Raw genomic sequence first — 20,748 nt, 5'->3', positions numbered from 1 at the left:
CAAGTTGATGCTTGAACTGGGTAGTCGGTAGTGAATTAACTATTTTTATAAAACTCAAGAGGAACCCAGGCTTTCCAGAGGACATGATCATTCCTCTTATACTACTGAAGCTGTGGGCCAAGGATGACAAGAGAATTAATTCTGGAAAAAAGAGAGGAAAGACAGTGATGCAACCAAAACAATTTAAAAAGGACTGCCATGGTTATAATATTTTCTAAATAAGTAAGGGGAAACCAAGTTTTTCTCATACAAAGAAATCCTGCATAGGAATGTATATGTAGCTCTATTTTAAAAGCAATAAAAAACAATCAAAGGACAATATTTTTATTACCTGTTTAAACGTTCGAAGTCTATCCAGCGTTTTCTGTCTCTCTTGGCTAACCCACGCACTTTTTCTTTCTTCTTCATCATGTAATTTTTCTCTCTTCTGGTAAAGAATTAATAATAATTCCATTATGATGTGTCCCATTCATTTTTATAATTAATAGGAAAAAAGATGAGTTTTCCCAAGAGAATAATTCATTGAACAAAATGTCCTATGACATAAAATACTGTTTTTAATAGAAATCATTGTTTTAAAATTCACACTGATATGCTGACAAAAATAATACTGTTTTCTACTTTTCTGTTGTACTCTCAATTAAAGATGTTCCTCTGTAAATTAAAATGAAATCTTCCCTGAACCAAAAAACATTTTATCTTTGGGCTTCTGGCTTAAACAATTTTAGTAGTAAAATATTTCCAGCTGTTATATTCTGCTAACTCAAATATAGTTGACTTTAAAAATAAAATCAGCAACCACCTGGTCAGTACACATTTCAACCAACATAACCAGCAGTTAGAAAAAATGAATACTTCAAGCATTATTCATGAATCATCCAGTTTAATATCACACCTTATAGTCGGCAGTTATCCACACAGAAATTTTTAATGTTTCCCATATTGTTCAATCATCTAAAAGCTGTATAAAATTGCATTTGGCAGAATAAATTTTAGTAAAAATAAATAAAAATGCTTTCTAGATAGGTAAATGGGTTATAACTTTATTTTCCCACTTTGCTTTAAAAAACTGGAGACACCTCCCATAAAACAAGATAATTTCACATGGAAATTAATCTGTCTCTCTTCCATTGTTTTACTACCCTTTTCAAATTCAATCCTTCATTATTCTCTTACTCTATCACCTCTCCCCTCTTTTCCACCAGCTTTCCCCTGGACAATATAATTGCTAAAGAATTACTGCTACATTTGCCTTGGATGACTATATCAAACTCTAAGAAGATAAAGAAGTCCCCTACTTTCATTTGATTCCTTAAAAATGTTAGGTTGAATATAAAGGTGACCCTATGGATGAGAAGAAATTGAAAAATAAAGATATGTGATAGGCTCATTATTTTGAACAAATGTAATTTGATGACATAATACTTATCTACACACAAGGATACAAAACTGAACCATATATGAACCCAATTCAAAAGAACTCTCAGTCAGTGCCTGAAAATAAATTAGCATGCACCCAAAACTAAGAGAGGCATAAGGTTAAAAAAAAACAAAAAACAAAAACAAAAAAAAAAAAAAAAACCCACTAATAAAGATGGAAAATGCTTCCAGGGCAATGATACTATCATTCTTCAAGTCATTTAAATGAACTACCATTAGAAGAATTATTAAACTGAATAATGGACAGGGCACCTTCGAAATAAAGGTGGAGTAAAGGCAATCTTAACCCTTCTTTCCTTCCTTTAAATTAATTGAAAACAAAATAATTAGAGAAGAAAAACTACCTTCAAATAAAACAAGATGATATCAATCTCAAGCAACGAATTATGATAAATACCTGCCAAAATCAATAAAATTTTGACCAAGAGGAAAAACAAGACAAAAAATATTTCAATCTGCCCCCACCCCCCATTTGAAGGGAAACTGCAGGTTTGAAGTAGGGAAAAGGAAGGCGGATATGCAACGATCTCCAAATATCAACAGAGACAGCCTGTGACATAAGGGCTTTCCACAAATCACACAAGGAACCACATGGGCCTCATGAATGGCAAAGGGGGTTACATGGATCTCTACTTTCATACGTGGTGGGGGCATAGTGACAGCTATTAAATGAAAGCAACAACAGAAGCCAAGATATGTCTGAAAACAGGCCCTGGAGACAGTCTTGAAGACATCAAACAAACAAACAAAAAAAAGGTAACAATTAGCTAGAAGAAAACATCAGACAGAATCTGATGTGGACACCATTGGCATTATTTAAAGAGAAAACTTAACAGATTCAGGAAAACCTGATGCACAATCACCACCTGGTAGAGTTACTAGACTTCCAGAATAAAGAAAGACTCTTTTGGGTGTTAGGCAAAAAAATCAAGTGTCACATGGGTTGGAGGGCCTCGGACCCCTCCACTGCAACATTCAATGCTACAAGATAGTGTGGCAGTGTCTCCAAAATTTTGATGGGGAGGAAATGACTATATGACCCAACCAAACTATCCTTTATGTTGAAAAGAAACGGACAGGCATTCTTAAAACATGCAAGAACTCAGAAAATACAGCAACCACGAAACCTTCCTGAAAGAGTACCTTAATGAAATCTAACCGACACCAAGATGAATCAAAATAAACTCAATAGAGAGTCTATAGGAATGGAGAAGCTGTGTTAAGAGGTCTAGCATTAAGCATTAAATCCATGTAAATATAAAACTGAATCTAAACAACTCTGGGAATTATTACTATAGGGCCAAGAATTAAAAGTTTACCTAATTATTTTCACATGACAAAGGTTCATAGCATATTGGGAGGTAAAGGGAAAAGGAAGGTGGGAGAAAATATAAGGACAATAATTTCTTCATCTTTCACAGTATGAGTCTAAAGTTGAAACAATTTAAAACTATGATACCAACACTCAAATCATTTTCCAAATCATCTTCTTGTCGTCAAGAAATTTATGTAAATTCCAGTAGTTCTTTCAGATTCATTTACGTTTTCCTGTTAAATGTAAATGGATTTTGGTGTGGATTTTCTTTCTTTGTAATTTTTCCCCTCACCGTTTTAACCTTTTATACTGATCATGTAACTCTTTTTATAAACATGATAAGGGGTTTTTTTAAGTATAAAAAATGATTGAGAAAGTATTTTGCAAGCTACTAATTAAAACTGCACATAACAGAAGGATTTTAAAAGTAGCAGTGAAGGTATGTTTTTAACATCTGATATATGATCAAATTCATTTATTCAACAAAAAAAAACCCTTGGTTAGATAATAGGACTAACTCATAAAATATTAAGTAAAACCAAGAAAACTTTTTGAGATCATATAGAAAAAGTCATACAGCATGTTAAAATATCTAAGAGTAAAATGGCAGGGAAAAGACTGCTTCAGATAAAGAAATTCCATTCTTTCACCAAACATGCTGATTATCACTCCATCCAGGTACCTTATTAAGCACTAAAAAAAACAGAGCTATATCTGAGTGAAGGTGAGAAGTAGGTATGTTTAATGGGGTTTAGTGCTGTCAAGCACCAAGGAAGACATCTGACCCTGGTGGAGGTGGTAAGAAAGAGGAGTTCAAGTTATCTAACCTGACTAACATTGGGTGGATGTTGGTACCATTAATCCATACTGGGAGCGCAAGAGGAAAGCACTTTGGAGTTAGGGATTGGGGAGAAGATAACCTGGATTTGTGTCAAGAAGGAACTGCTTCGGTAACAGCACACACTATCTTCAGAACATCAAGCTTAACCCATATATAAATACTTTGAGAAATTGTGCAGCCCGTCACTATAGGAAGTTAAACTGAGACAGTGTCAAGGACTAAAGTGAAATTCTTGGCAGAACAATGAAGACTGCAAGTAGTGTTCTATTAACCTTATGGTTGAAGGACAGTTGACTGATCTGTAGTTAGAAGAGTGCCAGGATAGCCCACCTGTTCTCTAAAGGGATGTAACTATCACCCACAGCAGAAATCAGTTTCACTTTCTGTGTCTTAGTTAGATCCTTTGGATGCAGATGAGCTCATTAGTTGGGGGTGGAGCAGGGGGGGCCAAAAAGTTAATGGTGAGTAAAGAAGAACGTTCTTTGATCTCTTCCTCTTATAGAAGGCCAGAATGACCTTTTGCCTTTAGAGAGTTCTCTTAAGAGTAGGTCGTAAGAATTCTCAAAGACCATTTATTACTAGATTAAAAAAAAAAAAAAAAAAATCAAGCATCTCTCAATAGTCCCAGATACCAGAAGACTTGCTATATATAATCTTAATGGGAAAACAAAGAGAAGATATGACATGAGCTCTGCATTAAAAGCAGATTTGTAAAGGTTCCATGTGGATTCTCCCCTGTAGAAAGCAAAGCTTACAATGGCTCAAGGACATAGTAAGGCAAGAACACATCCCACCTCCTCACCTGGACTCCATGCTCACTTCCATTCACATAGTGGGAATGTACAACCCTCTCACACAGCTGAGTCAGCAAAAGGAAGGAACTGTTAAAACCTCATGTGCACATCTGGTAACCATCTGGAATCGGGAGTGAATGTGCCACTTTCCACATCCAGATATATGCCATGAATGCCCAAGGGGACAAAGAGTCTTTCTAAGGCCTAGAGAGTAAGCACTGACTCTAGGGGTGATTAGATTTTTCTATACTTAGAGAAAAATATTTTATCCAGTAGATGTTGGTGCTCAGTTGTTGAGAAAAAAACGTTATTTAAGAGATACTTAGTTTGAATTTTCAATTGTGAATCTGCATCTCTAAACATAATGTATAAAACAGCTGGATATGGAGTTCAGAGATAAATTAACTGATTAATAAGCCTGCTGGTCTTGTCAGCTGGTAGACACAAAGTCAGGACTTACTATAATCTAAAAGACTCAAGATGGAAAGAGAAGGGAAAGATTCAGACTCCTTAGGCATAAACTGATTAGCTTGTGTAGGGAAATCAAATCTCTATAGAGCAGAGCATAGTATAGTGGTATTATACGTAAGAGCATAGCTAGTAACAGGCAGGCCTGGGTTGAATACCACTTCCCCCCTTGACTACCTTGACAACCTTGGGAAAGTCACTTAATGACTCTGTAAAATGAAGTTAATTTACTTTGGGGCGGGGCAGGGTTGGAGGGGCAGTTACTGGATGGGAACATTATACCAGAGCATGGAGGAATTAAGTAGTGCTAAAAGAAGTCATTGTGAGAAAAATAAAAAGTTCTGATCACAGTGTCCAAAAACTACAGCTTCAAAGTATTCCATGTGTGCTTTCTTGAAGTGAAGCCCATGAGTTATGAGTGCAGTTACAAAAAATAAGAAAGCATTTTTTCACGGTGAAAATTGATTTGTTTCCTGACCACGATTTTCTTCTCTTATCCAATTTATCTCTGAGCTAATAAAACAAAAATAATGGTAATAAGAATGTAGTCATCATGTTTTCTTTAACTATCTTGTTCTGGAAAGTTTACTGTCAAAATTAAACTTCCTTAGACTTACATATTTAATTTGCAAGGATTTCCAGGGAAAATTGTTGAAATAATAAGGTTAGCATCTAGGGATCTACATTTTAAACATCTACCACCTAAGAGATTCTGATAAAGGTGGTTTAAAACTAGCTTTGAAAAACAATGATCTATTTTGACCTAAAACAACTTTCATTTTCCTTTACCTATGTGTGTCAAAGATGACTGGATTCATTCTTGGATAACTGGATATTCCACCTGAGGCTGGGATTAGGCAAAATTCCAGGGCAGATGACATTTATCTCTGAGATTCCCTTAAGTGCCAATTTTCTCATTTTCACCTCTCTTTGCCCCACAAGACTCTTTGAGAAATAATAATACTCATTTAAAAAAGTTAATTAGTTACTTCCTCCATCAAAGCATTAGCATTTCATCAGAAGCCAAAATCTTCATGTAAAAAAGAACAATTCTAAGTGTGGAATCTCAATAACAAGCTGGTAATGCAGGTACAGATGGTTATAGTAGGGGCATCCTTATTCACCTAACTATTATGCTGGCCCCTTGTCTAATCATACAAAGCACTTTCTGACCTAGGAAGATATTAATGAAAAATAAAAGTGTATTAATTAATTTGCTATTTCTAGCTAGCAGGAGAAAGGGAATCTTAAGTTTATGGCAGTTTGGCTAATTTTATGTGTTTAAAACCAAGAGTAAGGGACAGCTTTAGCTAAAATGTGCCAGAATGACCTTAAGGGGTAATAGAGACAAATGTAAGCCCTTTGGCCTTTAGTGGGATGCTAAAGAAAAGAAAAAATTTTAAATACAGTGATATGGTCATGTTGGCATTTCTGGTATTTAATTAAATATATTACTGATGTTGACTAATTTAAGATATATGTGTCAGAAAAAAATACTATCAGGATAATATATTGTAGGCAAGACGATGTACAGCAATACTGAAAATGGAAGAAGGTTTCTAATGTAATTTTACATAAAGTGAACTAATGCTCTCGGCAAAGGAGGAATAGAGGTGAACTTCTATAAAGAACATCTACCAAAAACCTACAGATACCATACTTAATGGTGAGAAACTTGAGCTTTCCTGCTATGAAGAGGGACAAGGCAAAGATGTCCCCTCTCACCACTCCTTTTCAACATCATACTGGAGGTCCTAGCAATGCAATAAGAAAAGGACATAAAAGGTATACGGATTGGAAAGGAAAAAGTAAAACTGTCTTTGTTCACAGATGACATGACTGTCTATGTAGAATATCTCCAAGAAAATTGTAATAAAAAAAATCCTAGAATAAGCAAGGTTTATTACAAGCAAGGTTTATATACAAAATTTGGTTGTTTTCTAACATACTAGCAATAAACAATTGGAGTCTGAAATTAAAAACATAATACTAATTGCATTAACACTCCCTGCCAAAAGGGGAAGAAGAAATACGCAGGTATAAACCTAACAAAATAGGTGCAACATCTATATGAGGAAAATTATAAAACTCTGATGAAAGAGCTGGCTGGTTACCTCACTTGGTTAGAGCGTAGTGCTGATAACACCAAGGGCCAGGGTTCAGATCCCTGAACCAGCCAGCTGCCAAAAACAAACAAAAAAATTGTTGAGACATCACTTCTCAACTTGATCTATAAATCTGGTGTTATCCCAATCAAAATTCCAGCAAGTTACTTTGTGGGTATCAACAAGCTGATTCTAAAGTTTATATGACATGCAAAACAACAGAACAGAATAGAGAGCCCCAAAATAGACCCACACATGCAGATAGATGATCTCTGACAAAGGAGGAGCAAAGGCAAATTCAATGGAGAAAGGATAGTTTTTTAAACAAATGGTGCTGGAATAACAGGATGCCCACATGCCACCACCACCCCTCTCCCCCGGCAAAAATCTAGACATAGATCTTATAATCTTCAAAAAATTAACTCAAAATGGATCATATATATGTAAAGCACTAAACTATAAAACTACTACAAGATAACAAGAGAAAATCTAGATTACCTTGGGTTTGGTGATGACTTTTTAGAGACAACACCAAAGGTATGATCCATGAAAGAAAGAAGTGATAAGCTAGACTTAGTTAATATTAAAAACTTCTGGGGAAGATTTCAAATGTTCTCAACACACAAAAAGAGGATAAATGTTTAAGGTGATGGATATGCTTAATTACCCAGATTTGATCATTACACATTAGATATATGTATTGAAATATCACTCTGTAACCCATAAATATGTAAAATTATTGCATGTCAATTAAAAAATAATTTTAAAATTTATGGAAAAAATTAACTGCTCTGTGAAAGACAATGTCAAGAGAATGAGAAGACAAGCTACACACTAGGAGAACATATTTGCAAAAAAAATCTGATAAAGAGGGCCAGCCCGCGGCTCACTCGGGAGAGTGCAGTGCTGACATCATGAAGGCCACGGGTTCGAATGCTATACAGGGATGGCTGGTTTGCTCACTGGCTGAACATGGTGCTGACAACACCAAGCCAAGGGTTAAGATCCCCTTACCGGTCATCTTTTAAAAAAAGAAAAAAGAAAAAAATCTGTTATTCAAAAAACAGACAAAGAACTGCTAAATCTCAACAATAAGAAAACAAGAAACCCAGTTAAAAAATGAGCAAAAAATAAAAAATAGAATAAAAATTTTAAAAAGCAAAAAGTTGTTTTAATTATAAAAATAAAAAATGAGCAAAAGATATGAACACCTTACTAAAGAAGATATACAGGTGGCAAATAAGCATATAAAAAGATGCTCAAGATTATATGCCATTAGGAAACTGAAAACTAAAATAATGAGATACCATTACACACCTATTAGAATGGCTAAAATCCAAAACGCTGATGATTACGAATGCTGGAGAGAACGTGAAATAATCAGAATTCTCATTCATTGCTGTTAGGAATGCAAAATGGAACGACCACTTTGTTAGACAGTTTGGCAGTTTCTCACAGAACTAATTATAGTCTTACCATACTTATCCAGCAACTGTACTCCTTGATATTTACCCAAATGAACTGAAACATATGTGCACAAAAAACCCTGCAGAGTGCTTGCTCTGGCAGCACACATACCAAAATTGGGGGTTGGCTGGTTAGCTCAGTTGGTTAGACCATGGTGTTATAACACCAAAGTCAAGAGTTTGGATCCCCATGCTGGTCAGCTGCCAAAACCCCCCCCCCCCCAAAAAAACCCTGCATGGATGTTTATAGCAGCTGTATTCACAATTGCCAAGGCTTGGAAGAAACCAAGATGTCCTTCACTAAGTGAATGGATGTTGATGGGAGAAAAGGCTGTGTGTGTCGGTGGGGGTATAAAAACTCTCCGTATACTCAATTTTGCCTAAAAGCTTTTATCCACTTTGAGACATGTAAAAAATGAAGTACTATTCCAAGTACCCGAGAGTCCAAACTTACCAACTGTACTGTGTGATGGGTTCTATAGTCATCTTCGCTCCGAAAGCGCTGTTGGAATTTTTCATTGTGTTTTGCAATGCAAATTTCCTATAAATGCATAAAACATGTTTTAATACAAAGTGAAACTTGAAAGACTCAACACCACACCAATGTTTATTTGACAAATTTTAATCTTAATATATACCTACACAGCAAAGTACCAAGTAAACCATCTCTTGTTTCTCCTCTGGACTACCAAAGTGGTATAAGCCAAATAATCAGGATCTTATACAGACTCTTCCATTAAAGTATTAGCTTCTCTAGACCTCCTGATTTCTCTTTTTTTGGAGGGAGGTGGATGGGGCAAAGTGGAGTGGAAGGGGGTGCCCTTAGATAATCTCAAAGATCTTTTCCACCTTTGACATCTATGGCCATAAGACTCTTAATCTCATTTACTCTTTAAACAAATTTGGGAAAAAAAGAATATACAACTGCAGTCTTAAAGTTTGTATTCTTAAGCTCTCTTTGATGAGTTAAAGACCATGATTTTAGGGCAGGCCTGTGGCTCACTTGGGATAGTGTGGTGCTGATAACACCAAAGCCACGGGTTCGGATCCCAATATAGGGATGGCCGGTTAGCTCACTTGGGAGAGCGTGGTACTGACAACACCAAGTCAAGGGTTAAGATCCCCTTACAGGTCATCTTTAAAAAAAAAAAAAAGATAAAGACCATGATTTTGTCCAGATTGTTGAAGCAATATCATGAGATGTGGATCCTTTGGTCATAGATGTCAGAGATAAAATATACCTTCAAAACTAGAAAGTCAATACGAGTGCTGACAGGAACACTACTCTGGTTGCCTGGAGCCTAGGCCAAACAGGAAGAGCAAGACTCCAGCATCTGGGTGGATCCTAAGATGGCGGTGGCTGCGGCGGTTGGCGCGGAGTAGCTGAGGTGGAAAAGGCGGCCACTGGGCCTTAGGCAGCCGGGAAACTTGTGGACCTTCCTCTTGCCATCTCTTAAGGGAGGACCGCTGCTGGTGGCCGGTCGTGAGTGCTGACCGCCACTTTGCCCTTGGCAGGAGAGGCTCCCTCATTTACAGGCAACAGCTTTGAGGTATGGAGTAGGAAAAGAACTGTTTCTTAGCTGCAAAAGTGAGTCTCTAAACAGGGAACACGGCACCGGGATCCGGAGGCCAGAGCCGCGCTGAAGGCGGCCAGCTGCCCTATTCAGGATTCGAGGTTTCAGGCCGGCATAAAAGAAGATTCCTGGGAGCGCCCGAGCCGTGCCGCGGGACCGAGTGAGCAGCTCGAGGCGGTGGCGGCCAAGAACAGGGACGGTGATGACGCAGAGGCAGAGAGGGAGCCGCCCGACCAAGCACAGCCCTATGAGTGACCCCTGGCCCGGCCCTGCTCGGAGGGCGGATGCCCGCCCAGCTTCGCCTGCCCCACCAGGCCACTCACCGCCCCAGGGCTGCCTCCATTTTCTCAGGTGGTGGCGCCTCCGGCCCGGCTCAGCCAAGCCTGTCCTCCTCGCCCAGCTTGGCTCCACACTGAGCCTTCCCACTTGCTTGCCCCAGCGCAGGGCTTCCGGGGCCTGCGGGCCGGCCTCCCCTCCCACTCCCTCCGCGGTTCTCTGGCGGGGCTGGTGGCATGTGGCATTCCCAGCCAGCGTCGGGAGGGCAAGGAAGTACGGGCTGGGCAGACTGTCACTCCACCACACCCTGCGCTCCGACCCTGGTAAACTTCCTGTTACTGGGAGGCAGATACCATCTCTGCGGCCACCAGTTCGGAAAAACGCCTAGCCAATTTCTGGTTAGGAATAGTGTGGTCGGAGAGTTCCGGAGTTCGCTTGAACCTGCCGGAGAGCTGACTGCGGGCCGGGCACCGGACTCGGTCCGCGCCGGGGGGATTCAAAGGTGGACCGTGTGCTGCGGGCTCCTCCCCTGAGGAGCTCACGCTCTGGTGTGGGAGATAAGACAAGTACACAAATAACCGCGATACCAGGAGGAAGGTGATAAGTCCCGAGAAAGATCTACACAGTGCTACAAAGGCACCCAGAGCGACTGGTCATTTGCGCCTAGCAGAAACCTGGTAGAATTCCTGGGCGAGGCAGTGCCGAGCAGGATCTTGAAGGCCCAGCTGATAGAAGAGGGCTGCAGAAGACACATCCCAGCCCAGCCCAGTGCGCACAGAGCGGGGAGAGGTCCGGCTAGGGAGGCGGAGAATCGACAGAAACCACACACCCTGTGAGGTCACCACTGCGTGATCCAAGAGCCCCGGCCAGAGCGCACGGAACAGGGAGAAGTCCTGCAAGGGAAGTGGAAGCTCAGCAGAGAACACACACCCTGCAGTACCGCCCCATAATCCAGCAGCACAGCAGAGTCCAAGCTGACCAGAGAGGTGGCTCCCCGGAGAGGCCCAAGACCCAAGGCAACCACACACAAAAGGCACTAGAGGCCAACGGAGCAGTCACGGAGGTACCCATACCAAATTGGCATCCACAGCAACATCTTAGTTAGTCAATAGTCTCAAAACGGTGGACTGTGAAACCCCCTGCCACAATGAATAAACATCAAAAAAAAAGATACCAGAAATACAAAAAAAAACAAGAAAGTACACCACCAAAAGTTAATAAATCTCGGGGCCGGCCCGTGGCTCACTCGGGAGAGTGTGGTGCTGAGAACACCAAGGCCCCGGGTTCGGATCCCATATACGGATGGCCGGTTCGCTCACTGGCTGAGCGTGGTGCTCACAACACCAAGTCAAGGGTTAAGATCCCCTTACCGGTCATCTTTTAAAAAAAAAAAAAGAAAAGAAAAAAAGTTAATAAATCTCAAACTATAGATCCTATAGAACAAGAAGCCCTTGAGGGCTGGCCTGTGGCTCACTCGGGAGAGTGTGGTGCTGATAACACCAAGGCCACAGGTTCGGATCCCATATAGGGATGGCCGGTTCGCTCACTGGGAGAGCGTGGTGCTGACAACACCAAGTCAAGGGTTAAGATCCCCTTACTGGTCATCTTTAAAAAAAAAAAAGAAGCCCTTGAAATGACTGACAAGGAATTTCGAGTGATAATTCTAAGGAAACTGAATGAGATACAAGAAAACTCAGCCAGACATCATGATGAAACGAGGAAAAGTATACAGGACCTGAAAGAGGAAATGTACAAGGAAATCAATGTCCTGAAAAAAAATATAGCAGAACTTGCTGAACTGAAGAAGTTATGCAGCGAAATAAAAAACACAACGGAGAGTTTAACCAGCAGGCTTGTCGAAGTTGAAGAGAGAACCTCTGAACTTGAAGATGGGCTGTTTGAAATAACACAAGCAGACAAAAAAAAAAAAAAAAGAAAAAAGAATCAAAGACATTGAAGAAAATCTGAGAGAGATATTAGACAACCTTAAGTGCTCAAATATCCGAGTCATGGGTATCCCAGAAGGGGAGGAAAACGGAGATTCCATTGAAAACATATTCAACAAAATAGTGGCAGAAAACTTCCCAGGTATAGGAAAAATCACAGATCTTCAGATCCCAGAAGCTCAACGATCTCCAAACGTATTCAACCCAAAAAGGCCCTCTCCAAGACATGTTATAGTCAAATTGACAAAACTCAGAGACAAAGAGAGAATCTTAAAAGCTGCAAGAGAGAAGCGTCAAATCACCTATAAGGGAGCCCCAATCAGGCTAACATCAGACTTTTCATCACAAACCCTAAAAGCTAGAAAGGAAAGGGATGATATATTCAAAATACTAAAAGACAAAGATTGCCAGCCAAGAATACTCTACCCTGCAAGGCTATCCTTCCGAAATGAAGGGCAAATAGTATATTTCTCAGACAAACAAAATCTGCAGGAGTTCACTACCACACGACCACCCTTACAAGAAATCCTCAAGGGAGTATTGGGTTTGGTTCCTGAAAAATAACTACCACTGCCATAAAAACACAAGAAAAATCAAAACCCACTAGTATAATAAAAATGGCATTCATGAAGAGAAAACGAACAAACAAAAACGCTATCTACTACCTAAGGAACCAACAAACACAGAAACCAAACAGTAAATCAGAAAGCAAGGAACAAAAGACACCTAAGACAACCAAACAACCAATAAAATGCTAGGAATAAGTCAACACCTTTCAATAACAACTCTTAATGTAAAAGGCTTAAATTCCCCAATCAAAAGACACAGACTGGCTGACTGGATCAAAAAGGAGGACCCAACTATATGCTGCCTACAAGAGACCCACCTCACCCATAAAGATTCACACAGACTAAGAGTGAAAGGATGGAAAAAGATTTACCATGCAAACAGAAAAGAAAAACGAGCTGGAGTAGCTATTCTTATATCTGACAAAATAGACGTTAAACTAAAAACCATAAAAAGAGACAATGAGGGACACTACTTAATGATAAAAGGACTGATCCATCAAGAAGACATAACAATCATAAATATGTACACACCCAATGTTGGAGCAGCCAGATTTATAAAACAAACTCTACTAGACCTAAAGAAGGAAATAGACACTAATACCATAATAGCAGGGGACCTGAACACCCCACTGTCAATATTAGACAGATCATCTAGGCAAAGAATCAGCAGAGAAACACAAGATCTAAACAATACTCTAGACCAATTGGAATTGGCAGATATCTACAGAACATTCCATCCAACAACCTCAGAATATTCATTCTTCTCATTAGCACATGGATCATTCTCCAGGATAGATCACATATTAGGTCACAAATCAAGTCTCAATAAATTCAAAAAAATTGGAATTATCCCATGTATCTTCTCAGACCACAATGGATTAAAACTAGAAATTAATAACAAACGAAACTCTGGAAACTATACAAACACATGGAGATTAAACAGCATTCTACTTAATGACATATGGGTCCAAGAAGAAATCAAGCAGGAAATCAAAAGATTTATTGAAACTAATGAAAATAACGATACATCATACCAAAACCTGTGGGATACTGCAAAAGCAGTATTAAGGGGGAAATTTATTGCATTAAATGCTCACCTCAGAAGAATGGAAAGATGGCAAGTGAACAACCTAACACTTCACCTTAAAGAACTAGAAAAACAAGAACAATCCAAACCTAAATTTAGCAGACGGAAAGAAATCATTAAGATCAGAGCAGAACTGAATGAAATTGAAACCTGAAAAACAATACAAAAGATCAATGAATCAAAAAGTTGGTTTTTTGAAAAGATAAATAAAATTGACAAACCATTAGCATGGCTAACAAAAAAAAGAAGAGAGTAGATTCAAATAACAAAAATTAGAAATCAAACGGTGATATTACAACTGATTCATCTGAAATACAAGGAATCATTCAAGATTACTATAAACAACTATATGCCAACAAGTTTAAAAATCTGGAGGAAATGGATAAATTTGTGGACACACACAAGTTCCCAAAACTGAGCCATGAAGATGTAGAAAATTTGAACAGACCAATAACAATAAAGGAGATTGAAGCTGTTATCAGAAGGCTCCCAACAAAGAAAAGCCCAGGACCAGATGGAGTCACAGCAGAATTTTACCAAACATTCAAAGAGGAATTGACACCGATTCTTTACAAACTATTCCAAAAGATTGAAACAGACGCAAATCTCCCAAACTCATTCTATGAAGCAAACATCATCCTGATACCAAAACCAGGTAAAGATATAACCTAAAAAGAAAACTACAGGCCAATATCCTTGATGAATATAGATGCAAAAATCCTCACTAAAATACTAGCAAACAGAATACAGCAACACATACGTAAAATTATTTACCACGATCAAGTGGGATTCATCCCAGGGATGCAAGGTTGGTTCAACATACGCAAATCAATAAATGTGATACACCATATTAATAAAGTCAAACACAAGGACCATATGATCATCTCTATAGATGCTGAAAAAGCATTTGATAAAGTTCAGTACTCATTCATGACAAAGACCCTCTATAAGTTAGGTATAGAGGGAAAGTATCTCAACATAATTAAAGCCATATATGCCAAACCCACTGCCAATATCATCCTGAATAGGGAAAAGCTGAAAGCTTTTCCTTTAAGAACAGGAACTAGACAAGGATGCCCACTCTCACCACTCCTATTCAACATAGTGTTGGAAGTACTAGCCAGAGCAATCGGAGAAGAGAAGGAAATAAAGGGCATCCAGATTGGAAAAGATGAAGTCAAACTGTCCCTGTTTGCAGATGACATGATCCTATATATCGAACAGCCTAAAACCTCTGCAAAAAAACTCTTGGAATTGATAAATGATTTCAGCACAGTAGCAGGATACAAAATCAACACACAAAAATCAGTAGCATTTCTTTTCTCCAATAGTGAACATGCAGAACGAGAAATCAAGAAAGCCTGCCCATTTACAATAGCCACCAAAAAAATAAAATACTTAGGAATTGAGTTAACCAAGGAGGTGAAAAATCTCTATAATGAGAACTACAAACCACTGCTGAGAAATTAGAGAGGATACAAGAAGATGGAAAGATATCCCATGCTCTTGGATTGGAAGAATCAACATAGTGAAAATGTCCATACTACCCAAAGTGATATACAAATTCAATGCAATCCCCATCAAAATTCCAAAGACATTTTTCTCAGAAATGGAAAGAACTATCCAGACATTTATATGGAACAATAAAAGACCACGCGTAGCCAAAGCAATGCTGAGCAAAAAAAAATAAAGCTGGATCAATGGAATAGAACAGAGAATCCAGAAATCAACCCACACACTTAGTGCCATCTGATCTTTGACAAAGGCACCAAGCCTATTCACTGGGGAAGGGACTGCCTCTTCAGCAAATGGTGCTGGGATGACTGGATATCCATATGCAGGAGAATGAAACTAGATCCATACCTCTCACCATATACTAAAATCAACTCAAAATGGATTAAGGATTTAAATATACACCCTGAAACAATAAAACTTCTTAAAGAAAACATAGGAGAAACACTTCAGGAAATAGGACTGGACACAGACTTCATGAATACGACCCCAAAAGCACGGGCAACCAAAGGAAAAATAAACAAATGGGATTATATCAAACTAAAAAGTTTCTGCACAGCAAAAGAAACAATTAACAGAGTTAAAAGACAACCAACAGAGTGGGAGAAAATATTTGCAAAATATACATCTGACAAAGGATTAATATCCAGAATATATAAGGAACTCAAACAACTTTGCAAGAAGAAAACAAGCAACCCAATTAAAAAATGGGCAAAAGAGCTAAGTAGGCATTTCTCTAAGGAAGATATACAAATGGCCAACAGACATATGAAAAAATGCTCAACACCACTCAGCATCCGGGAAATGCAAATCAAAACCACACTGAGATACCATCTAATCCCAGTTAGGATGGCTAAAATCCAAGAGACTCTGAACGATAAATGCTGGCAAGGTTGCGGAGAAAAAGGAACTCTCATACATTGTTGGTGGGACTGCAAAATGGTGCAGCCTCTATGGAAAATGGTATGGAGGTTCCTCAAACAATTGCAGATAGATCTACCATACGACCCAGCTATCCCACTGTTGGGAATATACCCAGAGGAATGGAAATCATCAAGTCGAAGGTATACCTGTTCCCCAATGTTCATCGCAGCACTCTTTACAATAGCCAAGAGTTGGAACCAGCCCAAATGTCCATCATCGGATGAGTGGATACGGAAAATGTGGTACATCTACACAATGGAATACTACTCAGCTATAAAAACGAATGAAATACTGCCATTTGCAACAACATGGATGGACCTTGAGAGAATTATATTAAGTGAAACAAGTCAGGCACAGAAAGAGAAATACCACATGTTCTCACTTATTGGTGGGAGCTAAAAATTAATATATAAATTCACACACACACAAAAAAAAAAAAAACGGGGGGGGGAAGAAGATATAACAACCACAATTACTTGAAGTTGATACGACAAGCAAACAGAAAGGACATTGTTGGGGGGGAGGGAGGAGAGGGAGGAGGGAGGGAGGTTTTGGTAAGGGGCAACAATAATCAACCACAATGTATATCGACAAAATAAAAGTTAAAAAACAAAAAAACTAGAAAGTCAAAATTTTAAATAATTGAAAAGAAAGTATGTATATACTGTAATCAGAATATAAAATAGGAGATTTTTACAATCAATGAGGAGACATGTGCTTTCATATTTTACAATATAAAATAAGAGATTTTTACAATTATTTCATAATAAAATAGAAGATATGTGCTTCTTTATAAAATAATGCACTATAATCTGATTTTAGCAGCAACTTTTAGTGGCACCAAGCTAAATCTTTACTTTCCCATGTCTTTCCTAATGTAACTACCATTAGAAGTCTTCCCGATAAAAATGTAACATTAGTTTCCAACATTCTCAAAGCTATACCAAAATAATCACTTTTAATCAGAGAAAAGCATATAATAACCTTTAAAGTCAGCAAACTGTATCATAAAGCAAAATATTTCCATATTGTTCTTTACCCACTCTGGTTCACTCTACTGCCTAACAAAAATCTGTCCAGTGCAGTCAGAAAAACAAAGGTAGCATTAGATGGTGTCATGACATAGTGACTCAGGCTTCTGAGCCACGAAGACCTAGTTTAGGATCCTACCCTGCCCCATACCAACTGCTTTTCCTTGGGTGATTTACTTAACTACCAGAAGCCTTGGTTCTCTTGGTTATAAAATGAGACTACAGGTCCACAATCCTTTTTCCAGAGCTCAGGTGTGTTTTGAAAATCAATTTTTTTCATATTTTAGAATGGTGGCATATTGTATACATATTACCTAATAACTTGAGTAGGAGCTGAAGAAGTACCTCATAATAAGGAATACTACTATTTTTGCAGTGAAATGTATGAATAGTCAAAGTTAGTTAGATTATGACAATAAATCCACATTATTTCAGGTCTGGTTTAGCCACCAAATAAAATATAAAAATGCTTCTGATTTTCTGAGCTTTCTATGTTTCAGGCAAGGGATTACCTCATTTGGCTACTGGGAGAATTAAAAATAAAATACACGAAAAACAATGTTCTATCTATTTCTCTTCTATAAACATTTATTCACAAAGCAATGACTTCCAGTCCTCCAGTACAGCCAGACACTATCTCTGCTCTTTCAAGAGGCAAGACAGGGCATGATTTGCTTCTACTCAGAACTATTCCTGGGTATGCAATCTTACTATGGATGCCAGAGAATCAAGGAGCATGTCAATATGTAAACAAGGGAATATACGATGATATTACATGGAGAGGCATATTTTTATCTTTTTTTATCTAAGTTTGATCTTCTCACTACCTTTCTTTTCAGGACTTAGTGTTTCCAGTTTCCTCTCTTTTCAGCCTTCTTATGTCACTCCTCCTTCCCTCTGCAGTTCTGCCACCTCAGTTGGTGGGCTTGGAGGGCAGGGGCACAAGAGTAAATGGACAGATTCTACAGGGCTGGGATCCTCACCTCAGTGTTAGATTAACATAAAAATGAAGAATGAAGAGTACTGATTAAATTGATGTGAGCTAATGCATGCCAATGATGGAAGAGTGGAGGGAAGAGTTGGGTCTGATTCAGGCTCTTAATGCCACTAGAAGACGACATGCCTTTGTGTGCCTTCTTCACCATGGTTACTCCCGTTCACCACCTATCTGTTGTGCAGTCAGCTCCCTCTGCCATCTCTTTGGTCTGTACTCAAAACCTCTGCTGCACTCCCTCTTTGACCACTGTGATCTACCTTTTGGCCCCTCTCCCTCACACTCTCATCATAAGGACTCAATAGTTTCAAATACCAAATGTCATAGAGCCGCCTCATTTCTTATCTGCCTTGACCTCTCTGGAGCACCTGACACTGCTGACCACTCCGCTGTGTGGCATCATCTCTCTTCTTCACTGCTATGACTTCACACTGTCCTGCTTCTTCTAACCTCCACTGCTTTTTCTCTTGGATCCCCATCTTGTGCACACATGCTCAAATGGTCCCCAGGGTTCTTTCCTAAGGCCCCTCTTCTCACTACATCAGAGCAGCTCAATCTTTCCTAACTTGTGCCCTTTCCAATGTCTTCTCATCCCCCGCCAAAGAATGTTTGGTTGTATTGAGTTTTCTGAATTATAATATTAAGTATAATAAAGCCTTTTTTCAAACTATCCATCTATCACGCTCCACTACCTCCCTCTTGCTCTTTCCTATCAGCCCCCAACCCAACCCCATCACTTCAAAGAATCACCTACTCAATACCTTCTTCTGGGGACCATCTCATCCACTCTTATATTACAAGACTCAGATGCCCAACTGTTATAATCATCTCCACCTGGATGCCCTAAGACTACTGATATGCAAGTCTAAAACTTAGCTCATCACTTCTAACCCGAATGTGCTCTTCCTCCACCATCCACTCAAATTCCCAGTCCTGAAACCTGAGAGCTAATGGAGAATAGCTCCTCCTCTCTCTCTCACCGCAAACCGCCAAATCCTATTGACAGTCTACTTCTGGAAAGTATCAGATCTGGACACTTCTCAGATTTGTCCATTCCTGACCAACTGCACTGCCATTACTTTAGTTCATACTCTAAAAAATCTCAATCTTATTAGGATTGAGGATAATGACACCTTCCAATCAGAACCTTTCAGTCTCTTCTCCCTATAACTGATTTTTCATGTAGCTGTATCTTTCTAAAATGTGAACTGTTCATATTAGCCCTTCGCCTAAAACTTTTAAATAATTTACACTACCTTCAAAACAAAGCCCATGCTTGTTAGAGTGGTGCTATGGATTGAATTGTGTCCCTCAAGGTCCATGTATTAGAAACCTAATCCCCACTGTAACAGTGTTAAGAGGGTGGGAAATCCTATCATGGTAATTAAAAGGTGGGACCTTGAAGAACTGATTAGATTGTGAGGATCATGCCCTAGTGAATGGATTAATCCATTGATGGTCTAATGGTGGTCATGGGTATGGTTCTGATGGCTTTAAAAGGAGAGTGCATGAGAAAGTTCTCTTTCTCTACAAAGCCATCTGCCATATGACACCCTGCGTTGCTGTGAAGAGTCACCAAAACTTCCATAACCTGGTCACTGCAGCACGTCTTACCATGTATAGTGCCCTGACAAGCCTTGCTATTTTATGCTTCAGTGTCTTTGCTAAGCACTGTTTTGTTCTGCTTGGAATTATGCCCCAACACAATCAACCTGGCAAATTTCTATTCAGACTGATGGATTTTGGATGTGACTGGCCCCACTGTGCACACAATAAGCACAAAATAGCCTCTGGCCTTGTCTTACACTCCAGCACCAAACTCCTCCTCCCTTCCCTTTATGAGAAGCCTGGTGACAAACAGAAACCATTTTGCTTCCACAAGGGCGAAGTTCTCCACCCTGGTTGCACAGTTTCCATATTAGCATGATGCCCCTCCTTGATGGTATCAGCCAACCCTTGGTGCCCTACATAAGCTCTACCACCCCCACATCTGGTGCTGCCTTCCATTTTGAGGGCAGCCCCAGGCTGCCAGTCACTTTGAGCACAGCCCGACAGATTCTTTTCCTTTAATAAAGCTTGAATGTACGGTACCCAGCATCTTGGCTCACTTTCTTTCACAGACATTAGAATGAAGACCAAGTGTCACCTTCTCCAAGAAGGGTTTCCTCATTCCATTCTCCAGTTCTACTGTCAGCAGGCAGAGCACTCATCTGTACCTGGTTTGCCTTCTCTAGAAGACTGGAAGAACAGGGACTGTGCCTTGCTCATCTTTGTATCCAAGTCTAACAAAGTGACTAGCATATTGCTAAATTAAAATGAATCAGACTTTTAACTTTGTCTGGATTGTATAGCATTTTCAAAAAATGCTTTTGAAACTTTCAGGTTCACAGACACCAAGTAGTCTTT

At 39.2% G+C, this 20,748-nt stretch overlaps 1 protein-coding gene across 1 annotated transcript in view; it reads right to left on the bottom strand.

Moving 5' to 3' along the window:
* Nucleotides 1–20,748, bottom strand: part of JMY (junction mediating and regulatory protein, p53 cofactor) — a 100,310-nt gene that overhangs the window by 12,910 nt on the left and 66,652 nt on the right. Inside the window, exons 7-8 of the mRNA XM_063085615.1 lie at nucleotides 8,884–8,970; nucleotides 332–427 (exon numbers count right to left, since the gene is read on the bottom strand). Coding sequence (XP_062941685.1) covers nucleotides 332–427; nucleotides 8,884–8,970 — 183 coding nt within the window. The remainder of the gene's footprint in view (nucleotides 1–331; nucleotides 428–8,883; nucleotides 8,971–20,748) is intronic.

This window comes from Cynocephalus volans, chromosome 2 (assembly GCF_027409185.1).
Source record: "Cynocephalus volans isolate mCynVol1 chromosome 2, mCynVol1.pri, whole genome shotgun sequence".
NCBI lineage: Eukaryota > Metazoa > Chordata > Mammalia > Dermoptera > Cynocephalidae > Cynocephalus > Cynocephalus volans.
This window is presented reverse-complemented; position numbering and strand designations above follow the sequence as displayed.